This window comes from Limanda limanda, chromosome 8 (assembly GCF_963576545.1).
Source record: "Limanda limanda chromosome 8, fLimLim1.1, whole genome shotgun sequence".
NCBI lineage: Eukaryota > Metazoa > Chordata > Actinopteri > Pleuronectiformes > Pleuronectidae > Limanda > Limanda limanda.
The window spans coordinates 10,831,910-10,857,793 of NC_083643.1; the positions used below are offsets into that span (position 1 = coordinate 10,831,910).

At 41.6% G+C, this 25,884-nt stretch overlaps 1 protein-coding gene across 3 annotated transcripts in view; it reads right to left on the minus strand.

The window, feature by feature from the left end:
- The window catches only part of shank3a (SH3 and multiple ankyrin repeat domains 3a), a 128,824-nt gene that overhangs the window by 55,138 nt on the left and 47,802 nt on the right, over positions 1 to 25,884 (minus strand). For all 3 annotated transcript variants that reach the window (XM_061076117.1, XM_061076114.1, XM_061076115.1), the window contains exons 4-12: positions 22,491 to 22,599; positions 21,752 to 21,903; positions 20,923 to 21,090; positions 17,504 to 17,620; positions 12,356 to 12,433; positions 11,887 to 11,953; positions 10,799 to 11,028; positions 10,416 to 10,585; positions 1,294 to 1,475 (exon numbers count right to left, since the gene is read on the minus strand). In XM_061076117.1, coding sequence (XP_060932100.1) covers positions 1,294 to 1,475; positions 10,416 to 10,585; positions 10,799 to 11,028; positions 11,887 to 11,953; positions 12,356 to 12,433; positions 17,504 to 17,620; positions 20,923 to 21,090; positions 21,752 to 21,903; positions 22,491 to 22,599 — 1,273 coding nt within the window. The remainder of the gene's footprint in view (positions 1 to 1,293; positions 1,476 to 10,415; positions 10,586 to 10,798; positions 11,029 to 11,886; positions 11,954 to 12,355; positions 12,434 to 17,503; positions 17,621 to 20,922; positions 21,091 to 21,751; positions 21,904 to 22,490; positions 22,600 to 25,884) is intronic.

A 25,884-nucleotide genomic window follows, 5' to 3' on the forward strand; every position in this document is an offset into this window, starting at 1 on the left:
ATATTGTTAGTCACCTGTTTCAAAAATTCTGGGTCAAATGACAGCAGAGTTTCCATGAAACAAAACATACTATACGGAGGCATCAGAGCATAAAGGTCTGCTGTTGAGGGTGTGTGAGGACAGACAGGCTGTGACACAGTAAACGTCTAGCGAGTGGTGGGAATACTTAAGAACGTATCCAGGCAGAGAGAAGGAATCTTGACTGGGTTTACACTACAATTTATGTTGCTTGCTACTGAACAAATAAGAGGAAGAAAGAGTCTGAGAGTGTGTATGTTCATTAGTGTGTTATGGGCACTCCAAATTTACCCTTTATCTGTACTCCCTGTGCTTCTGTAGAGCTGAAATGAACATGAGAGGTCTCAGCAGGATTGCGGCCCCCCTCTTCTCTCCAGCCTTTCTAAGGACATGAGGGAACTGTTCTATAAAGTTAATGTGGGTTTGATCCACGTTGATGTATGTGATGGGGCAGGATGTAGGGTGTGTGGGGTCAATGTGGAAGTGGGAGTCTGTGGACAGGTGATAAGAGGAGAGAGACGTAGTTGTATGTTCAGGGAGAAGCACTTTCACAGAGGAAGAAGGACAGTGCAATGCATAACAACGATGAAAAGCAAACAGGGACCTGTTTGAATTTGCATGCCCTCTCCTTGAAGTAATCACAGATTCATACTGAGATTGTAAACACATCTCAAGTGGATTCAAACGGGGCCAAGAACCGACTGCTACACTGCAGGTGCAAGGTTGACACACTGAGATTTACGGGAGAGATACAGGGTGAGAAGAATATTATGGAGTTTACCTTCTACGTCATTAGAGTCATAGTCTTGAGTGAAGCATGGATGGAGACAAAAGCACACACACAAACATATGAAAGCGAAGCCACAACACCTCTATGTAGAGCCCAAAACAGCATATTTACAAAGTGAATGAAATGGTTATTCACAATGTCAACTCAAATGACACTGAAATGACTTCCAGCTTTAAAGATTACATAAACGCTTTGCAGCGAAAAATCATAGTGAAGTAATGGTGTGATTTGTATCCGAGAAGTATGAGCACAGGGTTGTCTTTTTATTTTATTCTGCAACAGACCCAACTCTGGCAGTCAAGCAAGCTACATGTAGCCATGGACGTCACAGTACAACTGAAACATCACTAGTGGTGATGACAGAGAGCTGCTGTCATGCTGTGAAATATAGATTAGTGGTGGTGGTGTGAAAAAGTAGTAGTTACAGTAGTAGGTTGAGCCAAGGGATAAATCTGTAGTGAGGAATATGATAGTAGACATCTTACCTTTGACCCTCTCTCCACGGTTGAGTTGGATTTCTCCCTCCCCCTGTGGCGTGTAAGGCTTGACCACGATGAAGGTACGTCCTGGGACGGCACTGTAGAGTTTCCGTTTGGGCCCACGGGGGCCTGTCAGTGCTGGAGGTGTGTGATGAGGGGGGCTTGGATCTCGCTGCACTGAGCCGGGGCTGTAAACAAACACATATGTTACTGTGGTGATTCCAGGGAGCTGGTAACTGAGGCCCGTGGTCACTGACATGGTCGTCAGCGGGACAGCAACCTGGTGGCTCCCCCTGGTTGTTATGGTAGCCAGCGAGGGAATCATAAACAAGTCCTGTGCCTGCCGATCAACAGTCAACAGTCGGTGGTCCGTAGGAGAGTCATGAGAGGAGAGTACACTCCTCCCATCCCCCCAAACCCCCCTTCTTATTCCCTTCTCTTCCTTCCTTAATGGCACAGAGAAAATCCTCCTTGCTCCCTGTTACCCTCTCTCTTTTCTATCTCTCCCCTCTGCCCGGCATCCTAACCAAGGGAGAAGCAGAAATATTTAACGGTAAGAGGGACTGCACAGTTTCTTTCTCTGCATGGGTCTGATCCGTCTGGAAGCCCCCCTTAGTCAGACACATCCCGAGTTGGGGTTCCAGTAGTAGCCCCCTCCAGAGAGGGACAGAGATCTCCCGTGTGTCCCCAGTTCCAGCTTCTCCAGGAAAGACCACAGATCTTGCCCCGTCCTTGGGTCCTGGTTCTCCTGCCGTGGAGGAGAGAGGCTGGATCTACTCCCCGGCTCCTGCTCCTTCTCCCGGGAGTCCCGCCGCGTCTGCCTCTCCTCTCCCCTCCACCCCTCACACACGCACACTCGCTCACACACACTCTGGCAAAGCTGCTGTTACTGCTGCTGCGCTCCGTGGCTCCCCTCCCCTTTGACGGCTCGCTCACACTCACACACCACAAGCCCTCTATGTGCATTCTAGCCGTGTGCACAGGCACATACACAGACAGTCACCCCCCCTACTCCTGCTAAGATTGCACCTCCGCTAGCGAGCATGGCATACGCCACTACCAGCTTGTCACTAACACATCGCTGACATACACATTCGCGTCCCAGAGCACAATTGATCTCCTCCTGCCTGTGAGTGTGCATGCGCCATGGCTCCCTGAGGCGGGCTGTGAGAGTATGTGTATGCGCGCTTCTGTCTGTGTGTGTGTGTATTTTCATGCTTGTGTGCAGTGGGGTGGGGGGGGGGCAAAAAGCTCCAACCCATTTGGTTTAATTGTCGCCCCTCCCTCTTTCGCTTTGCCTTCAATCCCCTCCTTTCTTTCATTCTCTTGATCCATTTCCCCTTCTTATCCCTCTCCTTCTCAACCTTTGATGGCATTGCATCTTCACCGTCTCTCTCTCTTTTTCTCTCTCACTCTCTGGTGGCGAATTCTAATACAACAGCAGCAGAGCTCCGCCTAGTCTTCATTCAACACCACGTTGCATTCAGTTTTATTCTGCTGCTCGTGTAGAAATGAAAGCATATAGACACACACACACACCTATATAAACACACAAGTGATACACACTCTGATCATTCACTGTAACAAGTGACTTGATTATGCAGTGAAACGAGACTGACATTCACAGCGACATTTCCTAGGATGACGTCAGATCTCAGGAAATCTCTAAATTGAACTAAATAACTGTATATCTACCTTTTAACCTTTTTCAGTCTTGTGCCATTTCTCCACTTGTAAGTTATATCAGACACTTCATTCTTTCATTCACCTGATTCCTGTCTCTTGTGCCCTTTCCCCCTTTCCATCCCTATGTCCTCCCTGTTCCCTTGCTTCAAGCCTTGTTTGTCTCTTTCCCTTCCTAACTCTATTGCTTTTCTTGCCCTCCCCATCTCACCCAGCCTCTCTTTCTCTGTCCCCCTCTCCATCGAAACAACGGCTTGCTGACGGCTTTCCAATTACCGCAGGGACTGAGGGGCCGGGATGGCTGCCGCATGTTAATGTCGGAGCCCTGGCACTGAAAACCAGCAGCACACAGAGAGGAGATGGAGAGCTGGAGGAGTAGGGAGATGAGGCTTTGTCAAAGTGACACACAAAACAAAAAAAATGTGTTCTCTTAAAGGTCATCTATTTCAATGATCAAATCAGCCTCCTCCACCGGCAAACCTTTGCCACCTCATACATCTAGAGGTTGAGAGGCTCTGCACACAGCCTGACCCCAGTTGCTCCCTGTAGCCTGGAGGATAATCGTCAGATTGACACCCTATCAAAGCAAAATGGAAGCAAGCATGATTATGTGTCTGTGCTAATTTCACACTGATACAGTGATTAACCTGCGCCCATGTTTAAGAAAATGCACCTATGCCATTCTGAATTCAGAGAAGCATTCTCACTTTCTACCTCGCAAATCCACAATTATAAAAACATTCAGCCAAGATTTAAGTGCACCCGGTTTTGGTCTATTGCATGTTACGGGTGTTGGTGGGTTCGGTTAGGTGAGGGAGAAAAATCCTTTGCATTAATGCAGTGTAGAGAACAGCTGTTGATGGTTTAATAGTAGGCCTGTCACGATAACACATTTTTCTGTGCGATTAATTGCCCCAGAAATTATTGCGATAAGCGATAATATTGCCGTTTTGACACCATTTTCAACTTATATAATGATAATGGCATAATAATGCAAGTACACCCTTTCGAAGATCAATAAACTTTTATTTTTAAATAACACTGGAACTGGACATCTGGAAGACATTTAAGAAAGACTTTTTTATTGCCAAATATATTAACTGTTTAAAGTAGATTATAAATAAATACAAAAACTTTTTAACTTAAAACTATGAATAATATATGAACTGTTAACAAAAGTTTACACTATACTTAAATAAATAAAAATAAATACAAAACAGACACACTCTGACTCGTGACTCTGACTTCGGTGCCTGAGCCAATTGAGACCCCGTGTCTCCGCGGAGACCCCTGTGTCAGACCGCTCGGAGACCCCCGTGTCTCCGCGGCTGGGGCTGTCGCAGGCAGGCTTCCGCCCGCCTTCGTCCCCCGAACGCTTTTGTGAAACCTTTCTCGCCGTGGTCTCCGTTCCTCCCGCCCCTAGCCTTTCCAAGCCGACCCGGAGCCGTCGCGGCGCACCACGGAGGAAATGCGCCCGGCGGGGGTACATGACTCTTATTAAATATCGGGTTATAAATGTAGTTTTGTTATGGTAGAGACACTTGTTAAACAGTGTGTTTGTATGTTCCAAGGTGTGCAAGGTCAGCAGAGGTGGTGTGTTGTAGGAGGAGATGGTGGGTGGAGGAGCTCCAGATTCTGGGCAGTCATCACTAATTGATATAGGACACGCCCACCTACCAGCTAGTTTGACTTGAACTGACCCTACTAACGTATTGACTGTAGCGATGTTGGCAGCTGATCAGGAAGCCTCTCGGTTCAATGTGCGACACACGCTCTTAGTTGTTTTTTTTTCTCCTATAAGTAAAACATGATTGGGTCATCTAGTGTTTGGTGTTCATATTCAGTTATCATGATGGTGAGTCACGATTTCCAAAACCAAGAGCATGCCGCATTCGACACAGAAGCTCTTATTTCTGGCTCCTTTTGTTTCGCTGCATGGTTTTCTCTTCTCTTTCATTGTGCCTCATTAAAAGTAGCTTGTACGCGATACAGATGTAGGATGCATCACAAGTACACACAAGTACACACACAGTTCTAAGGCAGACTATTACAAAAGCTGTATCGTTTCCTAGGACACCAGCCCTGCCTCTGTAACGATGGCAACTGTCAATAAAAGGAGAGAAAATATAGCCAACAAATGAACTGATAAGTCAATAATATGAACCTGGAACACTTAACAAAGATGGATTATTGATCCAATTGACTTCTTTTTACTCTCATTTTACACATTTTAACAACTCGCTGAAAACAGTGCACTACAGCTACTGAATGTGGTAGTTTTCATTCTGTTTGCATAGAAAATAATACTCCCATTGTTATTTTTCTTTTTACATTAACTGCTATACTGTCAATGGGGGTTACGACTTTTAGGTTTTAATAAAATATTCATCATTTAAACCAAATTGCGAGTTGCACAAAGGAATCAAGAGCAAATGCTTGTGTCTTCCTGTGTTTTCAAGATCGAAGCAAACCTGAGATTATCACAGATAAGACGTCCCTTATCAGAAGTCTTTAAATCAATAATTTGAGCATTCCAGCTCTCAAATACTTGATTAGGATCAATGAGCCAGACAGGTTAACATTTGAACAACTCAATAATGAGTCAAGCTGCCTCAGTTAGAATGTCAACATCTATGAACTCCCTACATAGCTCAGAGGATTCAACAGAAAATGTCATTAAATGTCATTTTCGCAGATGCCATCAAACTAAGCGGCTTCAGTGTAGCCTCCCCTCACATGACTGCATAGCTGTCTCAGGTAAATGGCTTGTTCCTCAAATAGCCCAGCTCTCTGAGGTGAGATGAGCCCATTATACACAGTCATAATCAGCATCACACTTTGCATCCTAATGATCGTCAGCTTGCCTTTGCTTTGCTGCACTTGTATGAAAATATGCTCTCTCATTCTTTCTTGTCCGATGTGGGAGTGTTTATGGCTATGAAGGAGGAGGAAGAAGAAATATGCAGATTAGGCTTTGCAGAGAATCTGGGGTAAAATTAGAACAAGGGTCAATTGGTTTGACAAACACATAACTCGAAACTCAACCTCAATCAAAGAATGGGGAGGAGGCTGAGATAAAAAAAAACACTTATATGGACAACAGTTGTTTGCTTTGGCATTTTTTTCAGGGTGTGTTGTGGGTTTGTGGAGGGAATTTGGGGACAGAGGGCCTTGCTCGGAGCCATCTGTTATACATAATTAATCCCCAACTGAAATTAAGAAATTTAAGTGTCTTATGGTCTTGCTCACAATTTTGTTGATTTAGTCAGTGACTGGGCTACTCAACTATTTGAATCATTAGACAATAACTGTGACCGATGTAGTTTTGAGAATAAAAACGTACCTGTAATGTCTATTTTCTGTAATTAAAATAAGGAGAAACATTTGAATGTCCCTTGTAGATAATCTGTGAAACTAATCTTGACAAGCATTAAAAGGGGGACATTGCTGAATTATGACTAAAATTAACACAGTGTTTTTGATTGAAAAACTACATTTAAAAATGGCTACCAACTTAACTCTATTTCACAAGGTGCAAGTCAAACAGTCTAAGTGATTTACAGGTGTACCTACCTATGCAGTGATGTAGGAGGTTGACTGTCATGGTAAAAGGGATCTAAGCCTGAAAGACAGGCCGCTGAGTTTATACAAGTCATACATTCTGGGAACTGACAGAAAGCAGAAACTCATGGATACAAGGAGGCAAAGTAAGTTCCCCTCCAAAACTTCCTGGGCTAACCCTCAGGGACGAGGTGAAGGGCTTAGATATGCAGAAGGCGCTTCATGGGCAGATCAAACTGGAGGAGACCCCCAGGGTAAACCCAGAACATGCTGTAAGGATTACATTTCAAATCTGACCTGGGGATACCTTGTAATCCCCCAGGAAGAGCAGAAGGATGTGTGTGAAAAGAAGGAGAGTAGAGCTAATGTGATTACCAAACTGTTACCATGAACTGGTCCGGAATGAGTGGCAGAAGAGGCTGAAGATTAGATAAGATGCTAGAGTATCAGCATGTTATGGTTCTGTCCTGCAGTGACTGAGCTTCACCATATTGTAAACCGTGCACATCCACATTATTTGATGCATTCTGACTTTGAGCAATGCTTCAATCAGCTGTAAATCTGTGCTGCGTGACATGGCTCTATTGTTGATTTATTGTGTGTGTCCGGGCCCAAACAGACAACATCAGTGTTTTAAATCACCCTCACTCTCTCATAAGAATTATGATTTACACAGACCAATACCACTTTCCTGTGTCCTTTGGTTCTGATGTTTATTCTCCCCAGGTGAAGCAGAAAAAGCCCAACTCTGCATCTTCTCCCCCTCTTTCCCTCTATTCCCGTCCTCCTTTTGCTCCGTGTACCTCAGCCCTTTGGCTGTGTTAGACCCCATGGTTAATCTACACACCAACAGTGTGACTAATGCAAAGAAAGAGGGAAGAATGTGAGATGAGGGGAGAGGTGAGGAGAACAATAAATAGAGAATAAAAGGTGAAGAAAATGGGATAATGCTTTTACATCACATGAGGGGTTATGATACATCACATCGGCAGGCAATGACAGTTCTCTGGCTCAGTGAGTCTTCCAGCTACCACCACAATCTCACATGATTCAGACTGAGTAGATGTTTGAAAGGTGTAACGTCTTGTGTACAAATCCCCTCCCACACTTTTACGGTTAGCAGGTAGATGCGAAGGTGCACATCAAAATATCACAATTTCTCAATCTGATGCTGTCAAGACACCATGCTTTCCACTGAAAATCACTTTTTATTGATTGCACTAGAAGCAATCACACAGCCAATCAGCTTCTTACGACAGAGGAAATTTGGGTTATTAAAAATAAAATTCTGCCATACTATCATTCAGTGTTGTCATATTATCTAAACGGAATCGGTTTGAGTAATTGTTATCAAGTTTTGCTTTAATCTGCCTTGGTTTTATTGTTTTCCCTTGATTAAGTGTTACTATGCTACTCTGACATATCTGTATCCTCTCGATTGTCTCTGTCTAAACTTTCCTGGCCAAGCTATTGAACCCTGACAGCACTGCACACAATCGAGGTGCAAGGGAAGGTAAATTCCACAGGAACATGCTGGAGTCTGCTGCTGAGCGGGCTGTTGACCGGCCAAGCTAATTTCACACTCCCCTGGTGACCATGATGCCTCCAGAGTTACCATGGGCATAAACAGAAGGTCAGAGGGAGAAACAGAGAGCAGGCGGGAGAAGTGAGAGAGAAAAAATGTTCAAGGACAGCATCAGTCTCACTTGGGTGCAGGTTCTGGCCATAGACACCAGCTGCTCGTTTTAGGCTTTTTATACATTCACCTCACCTTAGTACTTGGTGTAAGACTAATGTGCACAGAGGAACAAGGTCTAAACTCCCTGTGTACAGAAGGCCATTTAGGTCAGGACACAGCAGACATACCGAACCTACTAGAGTCCATTTTCTTTTTCAGCTCTTTCTTTTTACCCTTTCTTCAAACTTGAATTATCAAAATCCACACAGTGCCAGGTATCTCTCTCAGTGAACGCTGCTGCCAATGTAGTGCAAGATGGAGCAGAAGAAGAAGTACTAACTCTAAAGATACACATGATAGAAAAAGAGGAAGGGGGTTTAATAATGCAGTGTAAATGTATGAATGAACCAAATTCAATTCATGTAACTCAATTCTAGATTGATCATCTCAGAGCTCAAGTTTCTGTTGTCTGACATGTACACGTTACATGATGTAATAAAGGCTGTTGACTGCTCTGAGGCATAAAACCTTAGATTAATGGCCCCGTTTGTACGTGGTTATATGAGCGCATACAGGAGAGAGGATGAGAGGTAGAAAGTTAGAGAGGTAGAGAGAGAGAGAGGGGCAGAGAAATAGAGAGGTAAAAAGAGAGAGGGAGGGAGGTAGAGAGAGAGAGAAAGGGGCTTTGATGGATGGAGTAAAGTGACAGAAGAGTATTAGAGGAGAGATGAGTACAGCTGGAGTTGGGCTGTAATGCAATTCCCCTGTCAGACATCAGACCGTTTCACACAAACACTGGCATCCTCATACTGTCAAATCATATTTGCTGTGTTATGTATGTAAGTGATCTATCTCTGACAAGTTATTATTATAAAAGGTGGAACAGACCACGGTCTCCATTGTATTGAGCTATGCACTGGTTTTTAAGCGCAGGGCACATATGTATTTAAGGCACAAATACGCTTTAGCCAATTTAATGGGAGAAAAAAAGTGACCGCATCAGGCTCAAAAGCATAATGTGTGCATGAACGCATGTTGCACACCTGCCTATGTGGGTACATTACAGTCTTGATAATGAGCCTGTAAAAACAACCCTGAAACTAAACCAGTGTTCTAAGGAGCAACCGCTCTGCTGTCTGAAGATGGCAATGGGCCAACAATGCACCTAAACAGACCTCTTTGGAAGACAAACCCACCCATTGGTGCACAGACGGGCGCACTTTCATGAACAATTTATAACGATGTGGGTCTTGGACTGGAAAATGACAACTGTGTTGGTCTTTGACAACATCAGATTTGGCACCACTATGTGCTTGGTGTAAGGCAGAGCCCCAAGTGTCAGTAAACTACTTCAGTCTTTCAGTCTGAGATGTGATCAGGGCCCTAGTTCACTGTTCAGTTTGTCTAATGGTTCAGTGTACAAGGGAGGTTTGTCCCAGCACATAGCAGCACAACTACATCTGTGGACTTATGCATCAACTGAGTGACAGGCTGTTTTGAGTGGCACGTCCAATGGCATTGCCCATAGCTCTAATTTCAAAAAGTATATCAACCGTCTCTCAAACTCGTATTTACAAACTGTCACACACACACACACACACAGCTTGTGTGTGCATGTGTCTAAATAGACACATTGACATGTACAAACACACACACAGATTTTCAGTATGTTATTTACCCTCTGTCCTTGTTGCAGGATAAATGCTGCATTTCATCCCAGACTGTTACATAAAGAGACCAAATGTCTCTGTTAGAAACACCTGCCTTAGACAAACCCTGACAAGAGCAAGGGCCACACAATGACTACAACAAATTGTAAGAGAACTCGTACTGATCAAGGTTTCAGTCTACCACAATACATCTAATTCAGAATCCATTATCATAGGGCACATTTTCATGTTCAGTTCATGTTTATCTCCACCATGGGATACGATGCAGAATACTGCCTCGTGACTAACAAGTGACTCAGACCACCACATGGGGCTTTTCTGAAATTAGGTTTAAATATCAAAGTAGGAAAGTGATCACAAGGCCACACTCAGATTGTCTATCTAAAGTAAATAGCTGCCAAGACTGGTAAGTGTGAGGCATTGAGTGGGAGCTGGAGGGAAGAAAATGTGCTTCCTCATAAAGATCTCCCTAAAAAGTTAGTTTAGAGTTTAGACGGGTAATCACTGAAGTTGAACTGAGGTTAAACCTGACAGACCTGAGTCTTCCACGAGGGCCGTGTCCATGAGGGTAGCCGTGGCTGTGGGACCTTCTGGGAATCGGCTTGTCCTCTTCATGCATGTGGTGTAGTGAAGGCGAACGTGAATGGGAGGATCTGGAGCTGCCGGTACTCTGGAGACTGCTCTCAGGCATCTCGCCATGACGGCTCTGACATACAGCAGAAGAAGAGAAGCATCACAAGCATGTTTCAAATATTCCAATTGTCTTTGTGTAACATATACTATATCAACAAAATATACAGAGGAACCACATTAAAGAGATTACGTCGAATCATCCGTCTCATTTTCTCCTTCACTAGTCTCCTACTCATTCATGCTAAAATATGCACAAAGAGATACAAATTCAATGGCTCCATCTTACCTCTCCGAAGCTGCTGTGTTGCTGCCCGAAAGCTGGCAGACTGCGCAGTGAGGGGACAGGGGAGTGACCCTGGCGGCCGCGAATTTCTCGGGGGGCCTGACTGTGGATGTGATCGTGGTCCCCGTTCAGATTGTTGTCACTCGCGGATCGGAGCAAGGAACGTGGCGAGGGCAGGGGGCCAGCAATCATCCGGCGACGGCTGGTGTAGGAGGGGGTCTCCCTGAAAGGTACTGAGAGAGGAAAGACATATGAAGGCCCTGACCACCTCTTAACAGCCTCATCACATCATGTGAAGCAGATGTAATGACCGGAATGCTGTGATGGGGAAATTACTCATCTCAAGGTCACTGAAATCTGCTCGTTAAAGATCACTTATAATTCACAAAAACCTGGCTGTAGACTGCAATTCCTTTTTAAATAACTTTACACTGAGAAAAACTAAACGCATGTGACATAATGGTTCCAAGGCTGATGATTCTGCAGCTAACCCTTAGATATGAGATTATTAAATTGCAGTAGCCTTATCAATTCTCATAATTTAATATCGACCACTGAAGAATGAAAATCCAAATTAAGAGGAGCGATTTAATATCCTTGATGACAGAAATACAGGATTCTTATTATATATGCAATATAAATATTCTTATGATGAAGCAAAGTCTTAAACTGAAAATAATTGTTTGTTCACACATACATTACCGGCTCATTGTCTGGGTAATTTAACCTGCATGCAATGTAACGAGGAAGGGGTACAAATTTAACATAAAATGAATATCTGAACTCTATTTTATGATATGAAAAGGGTATTACAGTCTATCAACACTAGATGGCAAGGTTTTCCTGTTCATGTCACAGAGAACCACCGCAAGGATCTAACAATCACCTGAAACGCTCTCCACATTTCTTTAATTTCCTTCCCCTTCATTTTCACACACCTCAGTGTTCAACCTGTATTCACAGAGACTCTCCACCGTCCACCCCTGAGCATTCATCTATCTGATGTCTCCCTGACACCACATTAACATTTGAACTAATGAAACACTGACAGTGGGTGTTAATGTTCAGTTCTACAACTGCTTTAAACTTACCAACGTCTGATACTTTGTGGACTTTTATGATTTCAGCCAGATCAAAGTTTCCTGCGATGATAGCCACCTGGAGGTAGAAATAAGTGAATTTAAAAACATCACATTTTGATCTCTCACTCTCCTAATAAATGTTTTATACATTTTGTACTTTGTTGTATCAGGTATATAACATCTGTGTTGTGTGGCACATTTTTGGGCACTGTGTGGGCTACGCAAACAAATGTACAAACAAACAAGCTTTGATCTGCACAGGAAATCTGTGACAGTGTCAATTTTTTCACAGACTTTGTCAACCAGAAGTTGAGACACTGGCCACTGTGTGAATGCAGAGATGGAGGGAGCTGTTATGTGGCTTAGATACTTACAGCAAGATTGGGACCGTGGCCTTGTTATTCAATCCATTTAGCTCTGACATGTCAGGTATGATAATATACAGAAACACACTGTGGTCGTTGGATACCGCACACACCTGAAAGGCAGTCTGGCTGTTGTAGTTCTTCATCTCTTTATTGGCCCCTCGGAACAGGAGCACTCGCGTACAGCTATCCTGAATGACAACAGACAGATATATGTGTTTGAAAGTCATTGTATTGGACTTGGGATCAGAATATATCTGTCAGAGGTTATCGAATGGACAACACGGATGGAGCTGGGAACTAGGATGTGAAAAAATCTTCATAGCACTTCTGGATATCTGTCTTCAAGGACAACACTACATTTGCTTTTAGAGTAATCCTACAGTGCTGATTGTCATTTCTTTTTCAGTGGATCGAGTAGTGATATCAGTCTTATTCTCTTTATGGCTGTGAAACTCAAATTTCATATCCCAGTAATTTCATATCCAGATGACACTACATATCAGCACTCGTTACTCACAGCTTTCCTCAACTATGCAAATTGGATCCACGTGTTTGCTGATGCAAATTGCAACAGCAGCCGTTATCTCCTTCCATCTCCATGATTCTTTGCCATATGGGGTTTTCTGGGCCAAATATTTTTTGTTTTGAGCAATCAACTATTCTTTTGTGGCTCACATCTGTAGACTGTCTCCTTGCTGTTTAATACAATTCTTGCACAGGTGGAAAAGGAAGTGCTGTTTGAGTCTGTTGTGGGGTCTAAGCTCGTTTTGTTGAAGCCAAAAATCTCATGACAGACATTTTTCTATTGTCATGTGGTATGTATTATTATGTTGCACAGCCGTATCTGCCCTTTTCTCCTAAAACCTAAACCTCACCTCATCCCAAAATTATTAAAACATGTCTTCACTTAAAAAAATCTATGAGTTAGGTTCTATATAGATAGATCTTTTAATCACAAGTAAAAAACAAAGGACACAGATATGGACGGTCCTTAAAAAGAGACTAATATCTGTCAGAAAATCAATGGTTAATCTATAACTGAAAGCAGCATGTTGGTAAAGGAAAAAAAACACAGGTTGAAATTGGTTTCATATGGGATACACATCACAACAAGACCAGTCAGTTGACAATCACACATTCCTCTGTTGTGTATACTGTTATATACATTGCCATATATATGAGCACAGGCGCCTCTGGCAAAAAAGAGCCCAATAATAGATTGATAGACATGGTTACGTGTGCCTTTACTGGCTGGCTGACGGTCGATATGTAATTTAACACTGAGAGCAAAATTAACACAACTGGCCTTGCTCCCCAATCACAACAATGACGCTGGTGACTACCATGACCACTGAGTCACTCATCCAGGGACACAACTGGAGAGACTGATTGGGTATGTGGTTCAGTATATAAACATCCATGTGGAGTTACTCATCAAGCTGGGTATAACTCATGAGCCCAACACATACTACATATTACTTTATAAAGCTAACACTTCTGGTAAAGTGAGTGGTGCTGTGTCTGACTGCCCAGAACTCAGCTAGGTGTATAAATACCATGGTGTTGACTGGGACACGGAAAACCTACATGAACCTGCAAAGCCCATGAAAAACATACGGTTGATAGTAAAGACAAGAGGCTTTTTGTAAATATAGTAGGTCCTATGAATAATGCATCATTACTCCTGCTGCTACAAGCCTGTACCACCATTAAGGCTCTTAAACACCTAAAAACCATATACATATAAACACCTACGGCTGTTAGCTTAGTTAATTGCTAATTAACCATATATTATGCAGTTTAAATATACAGCTGTATCTCTCTCTATCTATCTATCCATCTATCTATCCATCTATCTATATACACACAAATAACATTTCTTTGTATGCTTAACAAAGACAAATCAGTCAATTAAAGTAAGAATTTAACAAGGAAAAAGGATAGAGAACAATACAAAGGTGTACTCGTGTTAAGCACAATAGCTGAAAATAATATCCCCTCAGCCTTGTTCATTTTGGGGCCGTTGGCATGAATCTCAGTCTCTACGGCTAATTCAGCTCACATGAATGAAAAAAACAGGTTAGCAAGATGCCTTATGTTTCATAACATGGATCTTGTTAGTCTGAGAAAATAAAAGATAATAAAATAAAATAAATACAATCACACACATCTTTAACCATGGAGACATGTTAAAATAAATGGTTGTAAATACCAGCAGGTAGCATGTTGCACACTTGAATCTCTAACTTTTACATGAATGTTGCCAAATAGTTACCTCATTGTATATAAGCTAAGATAAGATAAGATAATCCTTTGTTCATCTTTATTTGCGATGTAACAGCAGCAAGAGGCCAAGTAAGTAACAGTCAATAAGCATGCAACACTTCTAAATTTAGTTGTATGGAAATGTATAATGTGTACAAAATTTTTTTTTTTACACAACAGATTATATACAGTGCGAGAACAAATACAGTGGTGTCATGTGTCAATGCAAATGTGTTACCTTCTTAAATATTCAAATGAATGTGGGTTCTAGCACCTCAACAGCTATTTTCCTTTGGGGAATTTTGACTTTCTCATTGCACATATACACACACATGCACACATGACAGCCAATTACAATTGGGGCCATCCGTCTTACTCTTCTCTCCAAGGCCTCCTATAGGAACTTCTTTGGAAAACCATTTCAGGTGTCTCTCCATTGTTTGCTAGATTTGATTACTTCGGCCAAATAGGAATAGGTAGTAAATACAAGTCAAGTGTTTTACACTAATGATGTGGGTCAGTCATGTGAAAAGAGTGGGACAGATGTTCCTCTCCGTGGTGTTTAATGAGTGAGGATTCCTTCCCTCATTAGAATTGACGTAGCAGAATAAACATCCTCCAACTGGATGTACAGCTTGTGTTTACATTGAATCATTCAAGGGACAAGCACAGACTGTACATACACATAAATGACAGTTAAGTGGTAGAGTTTAAGGGCATACTTCCACCAACAGAGACACTTCCCACAGACATTCAGACTCTCCAGTATTTAACCAATCCTCTTAACTTAATAAGCCCGTTGGTAGAAAGCTCATGGCATGGGGTCTTGCTAGGGGTTGTTTTGTCCAATGGTGTTGCAATTATTAATTAATAATTAATTAATACTAAACATTGCCAATCAAAGAATTTAAGGAGGTTCTCAGAAAATTGCCACGGCTGTGTAAAAACGTAATCAGTGTTTCTCTTAGCTCCGGGCTCCAGGCAAAATCCTGCTTTGACTGGCCTGTTCCAACGACCCTTCTTAAGAGCTGAATTCTTCCCCTTTAAAGTGCATGAAAAGCAGTGACGTATCTCATCAGCTCACGATAGTTTAATTAGTCTTACTGATTTCTACAGTTTCAGTGTCACCTCTCTTTAATTACACTCATTATTGTGTTATTTCTCAACCGTTAATTCAACCATTTCCCATGGATCGATCTGCCAGCTAAAGGCCCCTAACATTCACTGCTGATGGGTAAATCTGCCAAGCTAAAAGACCACTATGTAAACGGACAGATAGATCTCAGAAATGGGACTTTCAGACCATTGATCAGGCTTATTTTTTTGCTGATTATGTAATTTTGTCATCCATCCACTCACACCATAATGTGTCCATCTTTGTGACACTGTTTCTTTCTGTGTGGATCTATTGATCAGTGCCACTTTCCTGGTCAATTCTACCAGTCCCTGCCTTTCTGTGATTACACATAATCAGCCAAGCCAGGCCTGTTTGGACTTCGCTGGAGCCCTGCTAAGACGAACTGTTTGTGGGATCAATCAACTCAACGTGGTGTTTGGCTTCCACTGGCAGGATAACGGTCTTTAGCACCCAAGAGCTGGGGCACGGTCCATTACCGGAGTGTGACTCACAGGAAGCTCTAACTGTAAATTAAACAATTCCTCCATTCACTGTATGATTGTATCGCCTCCTGCTCCACAGACGCACAACTCCTGGCCCTATCCCTTCACAGTGAACTGGAACGTGTAATGACTTTGGTCACATGGAAGTGTTACAAATGACTTTTATTAAGTATTGATGTTGTACTTCCCAACCACACAAACTTCCTGCCTCCCTCCCTCCCCAGAGACTTTGGTGTTCCAGTCCAGTTGAAACAGGTCATTTCTCATGAATGGAATTAGCCACAGTACGCAGATAAAATTGACTGGCACACACACACATGCATGTCAACATTTTTCGCTTTGTTTGTATGACAGTGTTTAATGTTCAAGAGCTGATCACTTCTCAAAGTATCAGCAAAAAGCCTCTCACACAACTCCTGGTGACAATTTCCTCTGTAAGGAGCCTCTGACAGGACTTTCCTGCATATTGTAAAAAACATGACATGATTTTTTCACTGCCCTCATGTCCCAGCACCCTTGTGGTATAGATCGCATAAATTCAGACATTGAGGAAAACACTGTATGCATTTCTTGCCTCTTAGGACCCTACAATCATGTCATCTCATTATAAACTGCTACTACCACTTTTCTGGTATATTGCATTGAATCCAATACAAACACCACCAGCCCAAACAGCATTAGGCAGTAAAAATGGAGACAGCTAATATTGGCAGGTCACTTAAGATTTCTCAGGGAGGACTTTTCTATGGTGATTTAATAAAAGGCAACTGAAAAAATACAGCAGACAGTCCCAACAAATCTCAAACAAGACCAAATTGAACATGAACTTATCTGATATATATTATCTATGCTTTATTGATTAAGCCTCTTTGATTTAAATATTTATTGATTTTTAAATATTATTTAAAACACATCAATGACCTACCTTTTGAAGGCAAGTCAACAATGATCCCATAATATATTGCACACAGTCCCAGTTTGGCAGCAATGAGTCGCTTTCTAAGTACAAATCATAAAAATGACCAAACAAACTGTTTGCTGCTTTCATCCAGCCACACTCCCACTTGGACAGCTCGTCCATAATCTCCCCTTTCAGTCCATTATCACAACTGGCAACAAAAACAGTGCGAAAAAATGACCAGGTGAATGAAACCTCTGCTTCAATCTGCGCAAACACACACAGAAAGACTTCAAAGACAATGATTGAGAAGCTAAAGCATCACATTTATCCTCTTGACCTTCTCCTGCTATGTACAGTAAATATGACTCTCTCCAACTGTGTTGGCACCGAATACTGGTATTAAATTTAATGGACAACTACCCCACAGATAACTGCCCCGGCTCCACATGCTGTAATACATTTTTTATGTTACCTGGTTGTAGAGAGCACACACGTGCAGCGCAGTGTTTCCAGATGCATTCTGAGCACTCATGTCGGCTCCGTAGAACAGCAGATGTTCCAGGTGCTGCACATGGCCATAGCGGCATGCCTAGAAGGACACACACACACACACACACACAAAATTGAACCAATTAATCCTTGTATACTTATTGAATCAACAGGGACCAACCACAAAGGATGAAAAAGATAGATATGCCGGATAGAATATTTACAGTTGTATTTGATGAGTTATAAGCATGAACGTGTCCATCTTTTTCGATAGACAAACAAGACGCCACCTAACCCAACTCTTACCTTTGTATCAAAATTTGTGATGGAACAGTGGAAAACATTGAATATGCTGAAAAACAAAAAGCAGCCCAAAAAACACTAAAACCACCTGAAGTCAAAATCCAACCTTTTCTTGTATTTTTCTCCTTGGGCTACGTTCTTGGTGTAATTCTCCTCTCTCATGCTGCTAACAGTCTCTAAACGCAGTGGAAAACCTTGTTTGTATCCTTTACAGTTCCTGAGGCAAAATGCAAATCTGTGAGTTCAAGTTATTCTGGCAAGATGGATGCCATTTTCCGGCTTTGCTTCACATAACTTGGAGCAATAAACTTTTCATCTAATCTTTATCTCCTCTCTCTCTGTGTTCTCCCTCATACTCCCTGGGTTTGTTCTGTGTCATTGACAAAGAAATGAACTAACTCTCCACAACAATTGTTCCCTCCCTCCTGAATTCTGTCTCGCTAAGAGTGTGTGACAGTGCACAAATGATGTTGGGATTGTTGCTGGTTATCAGACCTTCCACACAGTGTAACCCATTGTACACAATATAAAGTATACCGCTTGAATACCAATGCTGGATAGACAGAGAAAAAAACAGGCGATAAGGAGAAGGAGATAAAAGAAATGAAATTGTGAGAAATCGGACTGAGGGACTATTTCATGTGCTGAACAGTTGAATTTCTAAACAAGCATGATCTGATTCAGCATTTAACTATCAATCCTTCTATTCAAACCTCTGGCTGTATGAATAAAAGCTTTCTGTCCCACTGTAAATGGTATGGAAGCTATACTAAGAAGTTTTTGTTCAGACTAACCTGCCTTAATGACTCTTTTCCGTCCCCACAACATTGTGTAACACAATCAGCTCCTACCTCAAAATCCAGATGACATATAACCTTAAAATCTGGCCAAATAATTCTGTGACCAAGGAGGGGGAAAGTTGTGGTCAGCATCCTTGGACAATGCAATGTCGGAAATCCGATACATTTTTCACTGTCCCTATCATTCTCCTTACAGGCCCTTCTCTATCTGCCTCTCATTCAGGGTGCGCATGAGATTGTGATGTCTGCTTGTTCCCTGGTGACACAGCACCATTGGTAGATATTGCGTTGCAGCCAATCTCATGTATGCAGCATCAATTAATCCCAATCAAACCTCCATGTCGTTTGTCTACAGCAGAAGAGATCTCACCTTCTGCTGATAATCCTTTAATTGGCACAATCCACTTGTTTCACACTAATGAACTCCACTTATGCATGAGGAGGTGCGCATTTGTTTGATTCTCATTCCCATAATCTATTCCACTAAAATTGCCAAATAGGGCTCATCTCTTGTAGGTGTGAGAAACTTTCATTCACAAAAATGTCACACAAGAAGAAGAATTACACCATGATGCATTCAAAGTCCTGTTTTATCCATACTAGACGATCACTTTGTTTTTGAGAATATTTCTGAACAATTTTAAATTATTGATAGAAACTCTTGCACCAATGTGACATCAGAGCTATAAAGAATAAAGCAGGAATGGTTTCAGAGAAGTTAGATGCTAGAAAATGTGTCCGGTTGATATGAGAGACTGTCGTAGGGACAACAGTCCCTGAGATATTAGACTAAATATTTAAGTCCAGCACAGTGTCAAGTGCAGCAGAGGATGGTAGTGGACAGTGACCTGCATATAGATGCCGATGCAGCGATCTGAGTCAGAGAATTGTCCCCACATGAGCTGAAATGTAAAAGCTGCTGTGACAAAATACGGCCAAGAGCACTTTAAATGAGCAGCATGACAACATCCCCAAACATACAGTCAGGGTCATAAAGAGCAAGCAACAAGGAAAACGAAAGAAGTCCCATAACAGATGCTATGGTGCCCACTGAGCCCTGATGTCATCATCATGTCAGTCTGGGATAACACGAAGAGACAGGGAGAGAGGCTACATTTACAGAGGAACTATCTTAAACTGCTCATATCTGTCACGTAAGAACAAATCTGTTTGTGCTTGTTTGTGTTCTTGCTCATAATTAATTACCTCAGTAATAAAGCTCGACCTCGAGAAACAGCTTTGCAGGACCAAAAGTAAATATTAGTAACTGTGAGAGAATAAAAGACAGACTAGCAGACAGAAAGATGAAGTAAATGTGAGTAATGAAGGGTCATTGCAGGAAATATTTTGCTTCTTACTTAAAATGAAAAGGAAAAACTATGGCAATAAAATAAATTATATAGAAATAGTACATTTTCTTCCACAGACCATTTGCATTGAAATATACGTTTTTACTCTCACTACAGTGCTGCTCTTAAACCCAGAAGGAACTTCTGTTCTAATTCATATTCAGTGTCAGCCACAAAAAAGTTGAAACTCACAGCTTTGTTGTCTGTGCGGTTCCATTGTTCTGTATGAGAACATTCACATTTTGAGCGTGTTTCTGTCACTACTGAGATATAAGCAAAAAACAAACAAACAAAGACAGCATGTGGGCACCAACCTCCATTAGGTTGCAGTGCAGGGTGTGCCTTGGGGCTGTGTGTATATAATAAGCACACAACATACTGCGCAACACTGGTTAGACTGGAAGGCACTTAAGATTGAGCTGCAGCTACAGCACAATGAAAACTTTGTGAGAATAAGTTAACTCTGAACCCTAAGAAATGTATGTAGGCCTCTAAACTCCGTTGTAACGACATACATCTCGACATGCATAGCAAATCAACTTTCAGTAGCCATCAAGGTTTGTGCTACTGTACATATATCTTTGTTTGAATATTACAAATGTGTATTGTAAATATAGAATGGGTAGTTGAAGCAAACTACCACAGAGTAAACTTATTCAATTACTACAATAATTTACCAATGCTTTTTCAAATAAATGCATTTATTTCTTCCTTTAAAAAGTCTTGATACAAATGGACTTAAGAGGAGATCTACAGAAACGTCGGACAGTCCTCCCACACTTCCTTCCAACCCTGAGGGCTTGACTACCAAAAAAGAAACTGTTGAAAACACAAAAATAAAAAAAACTCTGAAAACCAGACAAGAGCACTTACACTGCACCTGCTTTTATATTCTGCACACAACCCACCACTATTTTGTCCGTGTGTGTGTGTGTGTCAGTTTGTAATACCTGGTGTATCTCCTGCCAGCCATTCTCATCCACACAGCCGACCTGGGCATGATCGTGCAGCAGCAGCTCACAGCAGTAGGGGTCTCCTCCGACCATCGAGCTGTGGTACAGAGGAGTCAACCCCCTACTGTCTTTATAGTCAGGTGATGCGCCCAAGTCCAACAGCGTCTGGTGGGAAAAGATGTTGGTTACAGGGGAATGATGCTTGAAGGTCTTCACACGGTACCATCCATCATCCTGTTCTATCATGTTAAATCTATTACCACCATGCAATGTGAAGGTCAAAGACACAGGTACATGTGAATGGATTATATACAGAAGCTGTTCTTATTGTTAGGTAATGGTGTGTCAGCGGAAAAATACTGAAAAATTAGAAAACATATTTAATCTGTGGTACTGATCAGTTCAGTCACACATCTGCAAATGTAGTATAGCAGCAGCAACAGCTCAAGTGTGTTACATGGCCCAGCGAGACTGAATTAGTTAAGGACTTATAACTGGGTGGAACTAGCAAATTTCTATTTGAACATTTCCTGCTCGTCATGAAATCAATTAGTATGACTCATGTAAAGCCTTTCATTTGGGATACAAGCCTCCTCAGACCAGACACATTCAGGGCCATTCAGTAAATATGCCAGCCCATTTACAGACGGAGTATTAAGCCCCACATATTTAGTAATTGCTCAAGCACCCTCTGCTACAGATTGACTGCCTGCAAATTCTAATTTTCCTTAGAGGAAGTTTGCAAGCAGGCAATTGAGTTTGCAAAAGAAATAAAAGCGATGATTCAGCTTTCTGCTGTGATTGTGTGTGTGTGTGTTTTACTCACTATAAGCGCTGTATGGTTCTTGCTGCGCACAGACTTGTGTAAAGCAGTAATGCCATCCTTTGTTCTGAAGTCCACATGTGCCCCTCCACTCTTCAGCACCTTGATGAGATCTGCACATCCCTCCAGCTGTGCCGCCAGTGTTAAAGGACATTCTGTAAAAATGCAAAGATGTATAAGCAATCTATATTTCCTCCATGACATTATGGTGAATTCTGCTAACGAATTAACTTCTCTCACAATTGAAGCTGTCTATATTTGATGCCAACATTACCCAGTACAGTCATTCAAACTGTGGGTTTACATCTACAGTGGCTTTCCAGTTAGATAACTGCCTTGGCTGTCCTGATTGTCAGCCTCTGGTGGGCCTAAGTGGCCGCATCCTGTAGGTGTTAAACCAACCTATTCTCAGGATGCCCTCGCTTCACAGCTCCTCTGTTAGACTACAGGTCACCCAACAGGGAAATCTCCTTTATGGCTGGACAAACAGTTGCATAAACATGAGGAGATTAGCAAAGAGAGTAATCCAGCTTTACCCAGCTTGCATAGGGCTTATTTCAGAAAATCCATACATGGTCATTTTGTGGTAAAGACAGAGAAAGAGACCGAACAAGAGTGTGTGTGAGAGAGAGAAAGAGGGAGATAGAGAAAAAGCACAAAAGGATAAATAAATCACGGTTGACAAAAAGGCCAACAAATTAAATAGTGTATGGATGCACTATTTCTTAGCAGAGTTTCTTACCTCCTGTGTCTGGATCATGGAAGTTTGGGTCCAGGCCTTTCTCCAGGAACCTTGAAACCTTTTCAATGTTTCTCTGCTGCACATACTCCATAAACTTCTTCAAGTTTGCCTAATAGAGGGAGACAAGGGAACGGGGAGATCGGGAAGCAAGAGGAAGAGACAGCTGTGATTGGGTGATGTCAGACTCATGTGGATGGTGATGCTTAATAATGCAGCAGTTCAGAGATGAAAGCATAAGTGTCTGCTCTCTGCTTCTGTGTTGCTAGGTTTTATTTATGTTCCATCATACCAAGCAAATGGACCATGTGCAGTAGATATACGAGCAATTATAGGATGAACCAAAAAAGACAAGGTAAAGTGCTGCAAAGTAAAGGAAAAACAGCTTTTGCGCATCCCTTCCCATTGCTATGCACATGGTGCCTCACAACAGCTTTGTGTGGAAGTCTACAGTGCACTGAGTAAAGTGGTGGTGTGAAAAGTTCAAACTTGTTGAGCTTTCACCCCAGCTAGACTGACCTTAGTGGGCACAGCCAATAACTCATGACAACTGCTTGAACTGTAAAATTGTATTTTGCAATTTCCAGAATTGAAACATACAAAGTGCTGAACAACAACGTGGAACACGGAGCCCAGGATATCATGTTACATTTGATTTCATACTATTCTGCAGTACCTGAGAGGCAATATCAATGTTTAAAATCATTTCCACTAAACAAGATATACATGTGCAAATATGACCCTGCAAAATCCTAATGTATGCACATATACACTTCATTTCTTTCCCTAGAACTGTACTCTAGTCTAAAGAGTGAGGAATCAGGTAAACAATCTATCTTAGACTGTTAGATAATATCATAGACAACAATGTATTTAATGACCGCCCACTGAAATTACACTAGACAAATATTTTTTTTAAACAAATAAGCTCCAGTATGTTAGGATTTTGGTAATTTAAAGTATATTAAAAAAAAAATTATGAAAACATGATAGCCTAAGATGCATCTTGAGGACCTAATTACAGTTTCTGCAGTATCCCAAAGGAGCTTCAGAACTTTCATTATCATTGCACTCAAGGTTTCTGAGCACAAGTCATTACATAATATCCACATGTGCAAAAGCTTCCACACACACACACACACACACTGCATTTACAAACTCGATAATTTGCACAAGGCTCAGACAGGAATGAGAAGACAATCAAGCAGCCGTTAGACACTCACCATATGTGGAATCATCTACCGTCTATCCCTCCCTCTGAAAAGTCACACTCTACGATACCTTCCAAATTTCACATCACACAGCGGCTCTCGTCAAACGGAGTCATCTGGAGCCAGCTTGCCTCTACAAGCCTGCTTCGTGTTCACTCTGACACACCACACTGACATGCCGTGAGGAGCTGCCGACCGCTACTCTCACCATCTCCAAGTCAGACTGTGTGAGAGAAATCCACTTTGGCTTTTTCCTTTTTTTCCAGATGCTCTGTGAGGCAGTTGTTATGGTGATGGGATACAAAGACAGCTCTGGCAGCCAATGTACACGAGTGGGAAGAGCACTGAGGTTGCGTTGTTTGAGTATGTGTGTGTACGTGTGTGTGTGTGTGTGTGTGTGTGTGTGTGTGTGTGTGTGTGTGTGCGTATGTGCTTTTGTATCCTGCACATTACCTTGGTGGACGTTCAGGGATGATTTTCCACTGATCAGTTGGATCTGATGTGTGTTTTATTGCCTGTTTGACACAGGGCTGACAAGAAGTCTTTTTAATGATTTATCTGCTTCAGCGTCGTTAATAAATATGTTCTCCCTCTTGCCATCATCCTTTCGCTCAGACACGCACAAATAAACACAAAAAAACAGTGTAATCAACTGTCAGTGTCAGTCCATGTCAAATTGACTAATTTAAGATAATTGTTCAACCAATATTTAGTTTTTCATTCCTCATACAGATTAAAGTCTCAGTTACATTTTAATTTGTTGTACAACAATATAAAGTAATTCAACAGATCTATTCCCTATTAATTGATTTAAACATAAAATAAGGTAAAATATGTTCTTGTCCTCTCTCCTGCAGCAAGTCAGAATAATCAGTGTGAGAGCTTTTCACTCCCATCATGTAACGCACTTGCTGCTGAGTGGTGTGAGCAGAGTAAGATATCCCATGGTGTGCGAGTGTGCACAGAAAGCCTACATACACACACTCACACAATAGCGGTGAACTTATGTTAGGAAGTTGTTTTAAGGCAAGCAGGGACACATCGTTCCACTTGGTTGCACTCCCAAAACCTCAAATGAATAAGTTAGTAGAACTGAAACATAGGGTACTTTGCAGTCGTGGGCTACAGCAGTTAAAACTTGTTTCATGGTGTCGTGTATGAAACGACCCGAAACGATCATGTAACTAGAAGATTTTATTACAATCGGTGGATTAGCTAAACAGCACTAGTTGAGAAATGACTGTGGCCCAAAATTTTAATCCGTGTAAGGAGAAGATCATTTGATGGTGACTGTTTTGGTAAGACCAAATTATTTGCTATAAAATTAACAAATACCTAAATCTATCCTACTACTAAATGTATCTCCTAATGAACACTGGTCAAAGGACCAGGCAGTAATTTTCCTTCATTTAAAACGCAGCTGCATTAATGTCACCTGTGTTCTATAGAATATTAACTTAAGTAACAGCCAGAAATTAAGTGACTCAGCAATTAACTGATTTCCAGAACTTAAATTAATTTAAGTTTAAAAAACAATATATTGTGTGAAAGACATTTCAACTCAAAGTCTTTCTGAAAAGTCCCTAAATGTTATCCTTCGGAAACATAAAAAGAAGAATCTTACAAAATTTTAATACGCGCACCTCTTTTATGTCTGGTTCTTAAGATTCAGCAATTCTCTTTCTTCCTAACTTAATCAAAAACTCCCTGTCATGTTCCCAAGCTTCAACAAAAACTCGGAGAAAAGCCTTCAGCTGGTACAGAGAGATAACTGTGGATCGTTTTTTGCAACCATCTTTGCAGTGATTACCTATTACTCTTAGTAGCAACCTGCTTAACAGTAGATAGGTCTATCTATTGCATTTTCAGTCCCATTCATCAATTTGTACGTGTACAAGCAGCCCATCCTGATTTACGAGTGAGTGATAAAAGCGCTCTTCACACTTCATGAAAGAGTAGTAAAATACAATATAAGAAGTAAAAGTACAAAACTGTTAAAGAAATAGAAAAGTAGCTTTACATTTCATTCATTCATTAATGAATCATATAATGACAGGTGAGATAGAGTGAAGCAGAAAACTAAATCTGGGGTAACATCATGCAAACAGCAGAAAGTTCTGCCCACTTAAAAACCACAGTGTCAGCAAGAATAAAACGTCAAATATTGTGAAAAAGCAACTCATCGA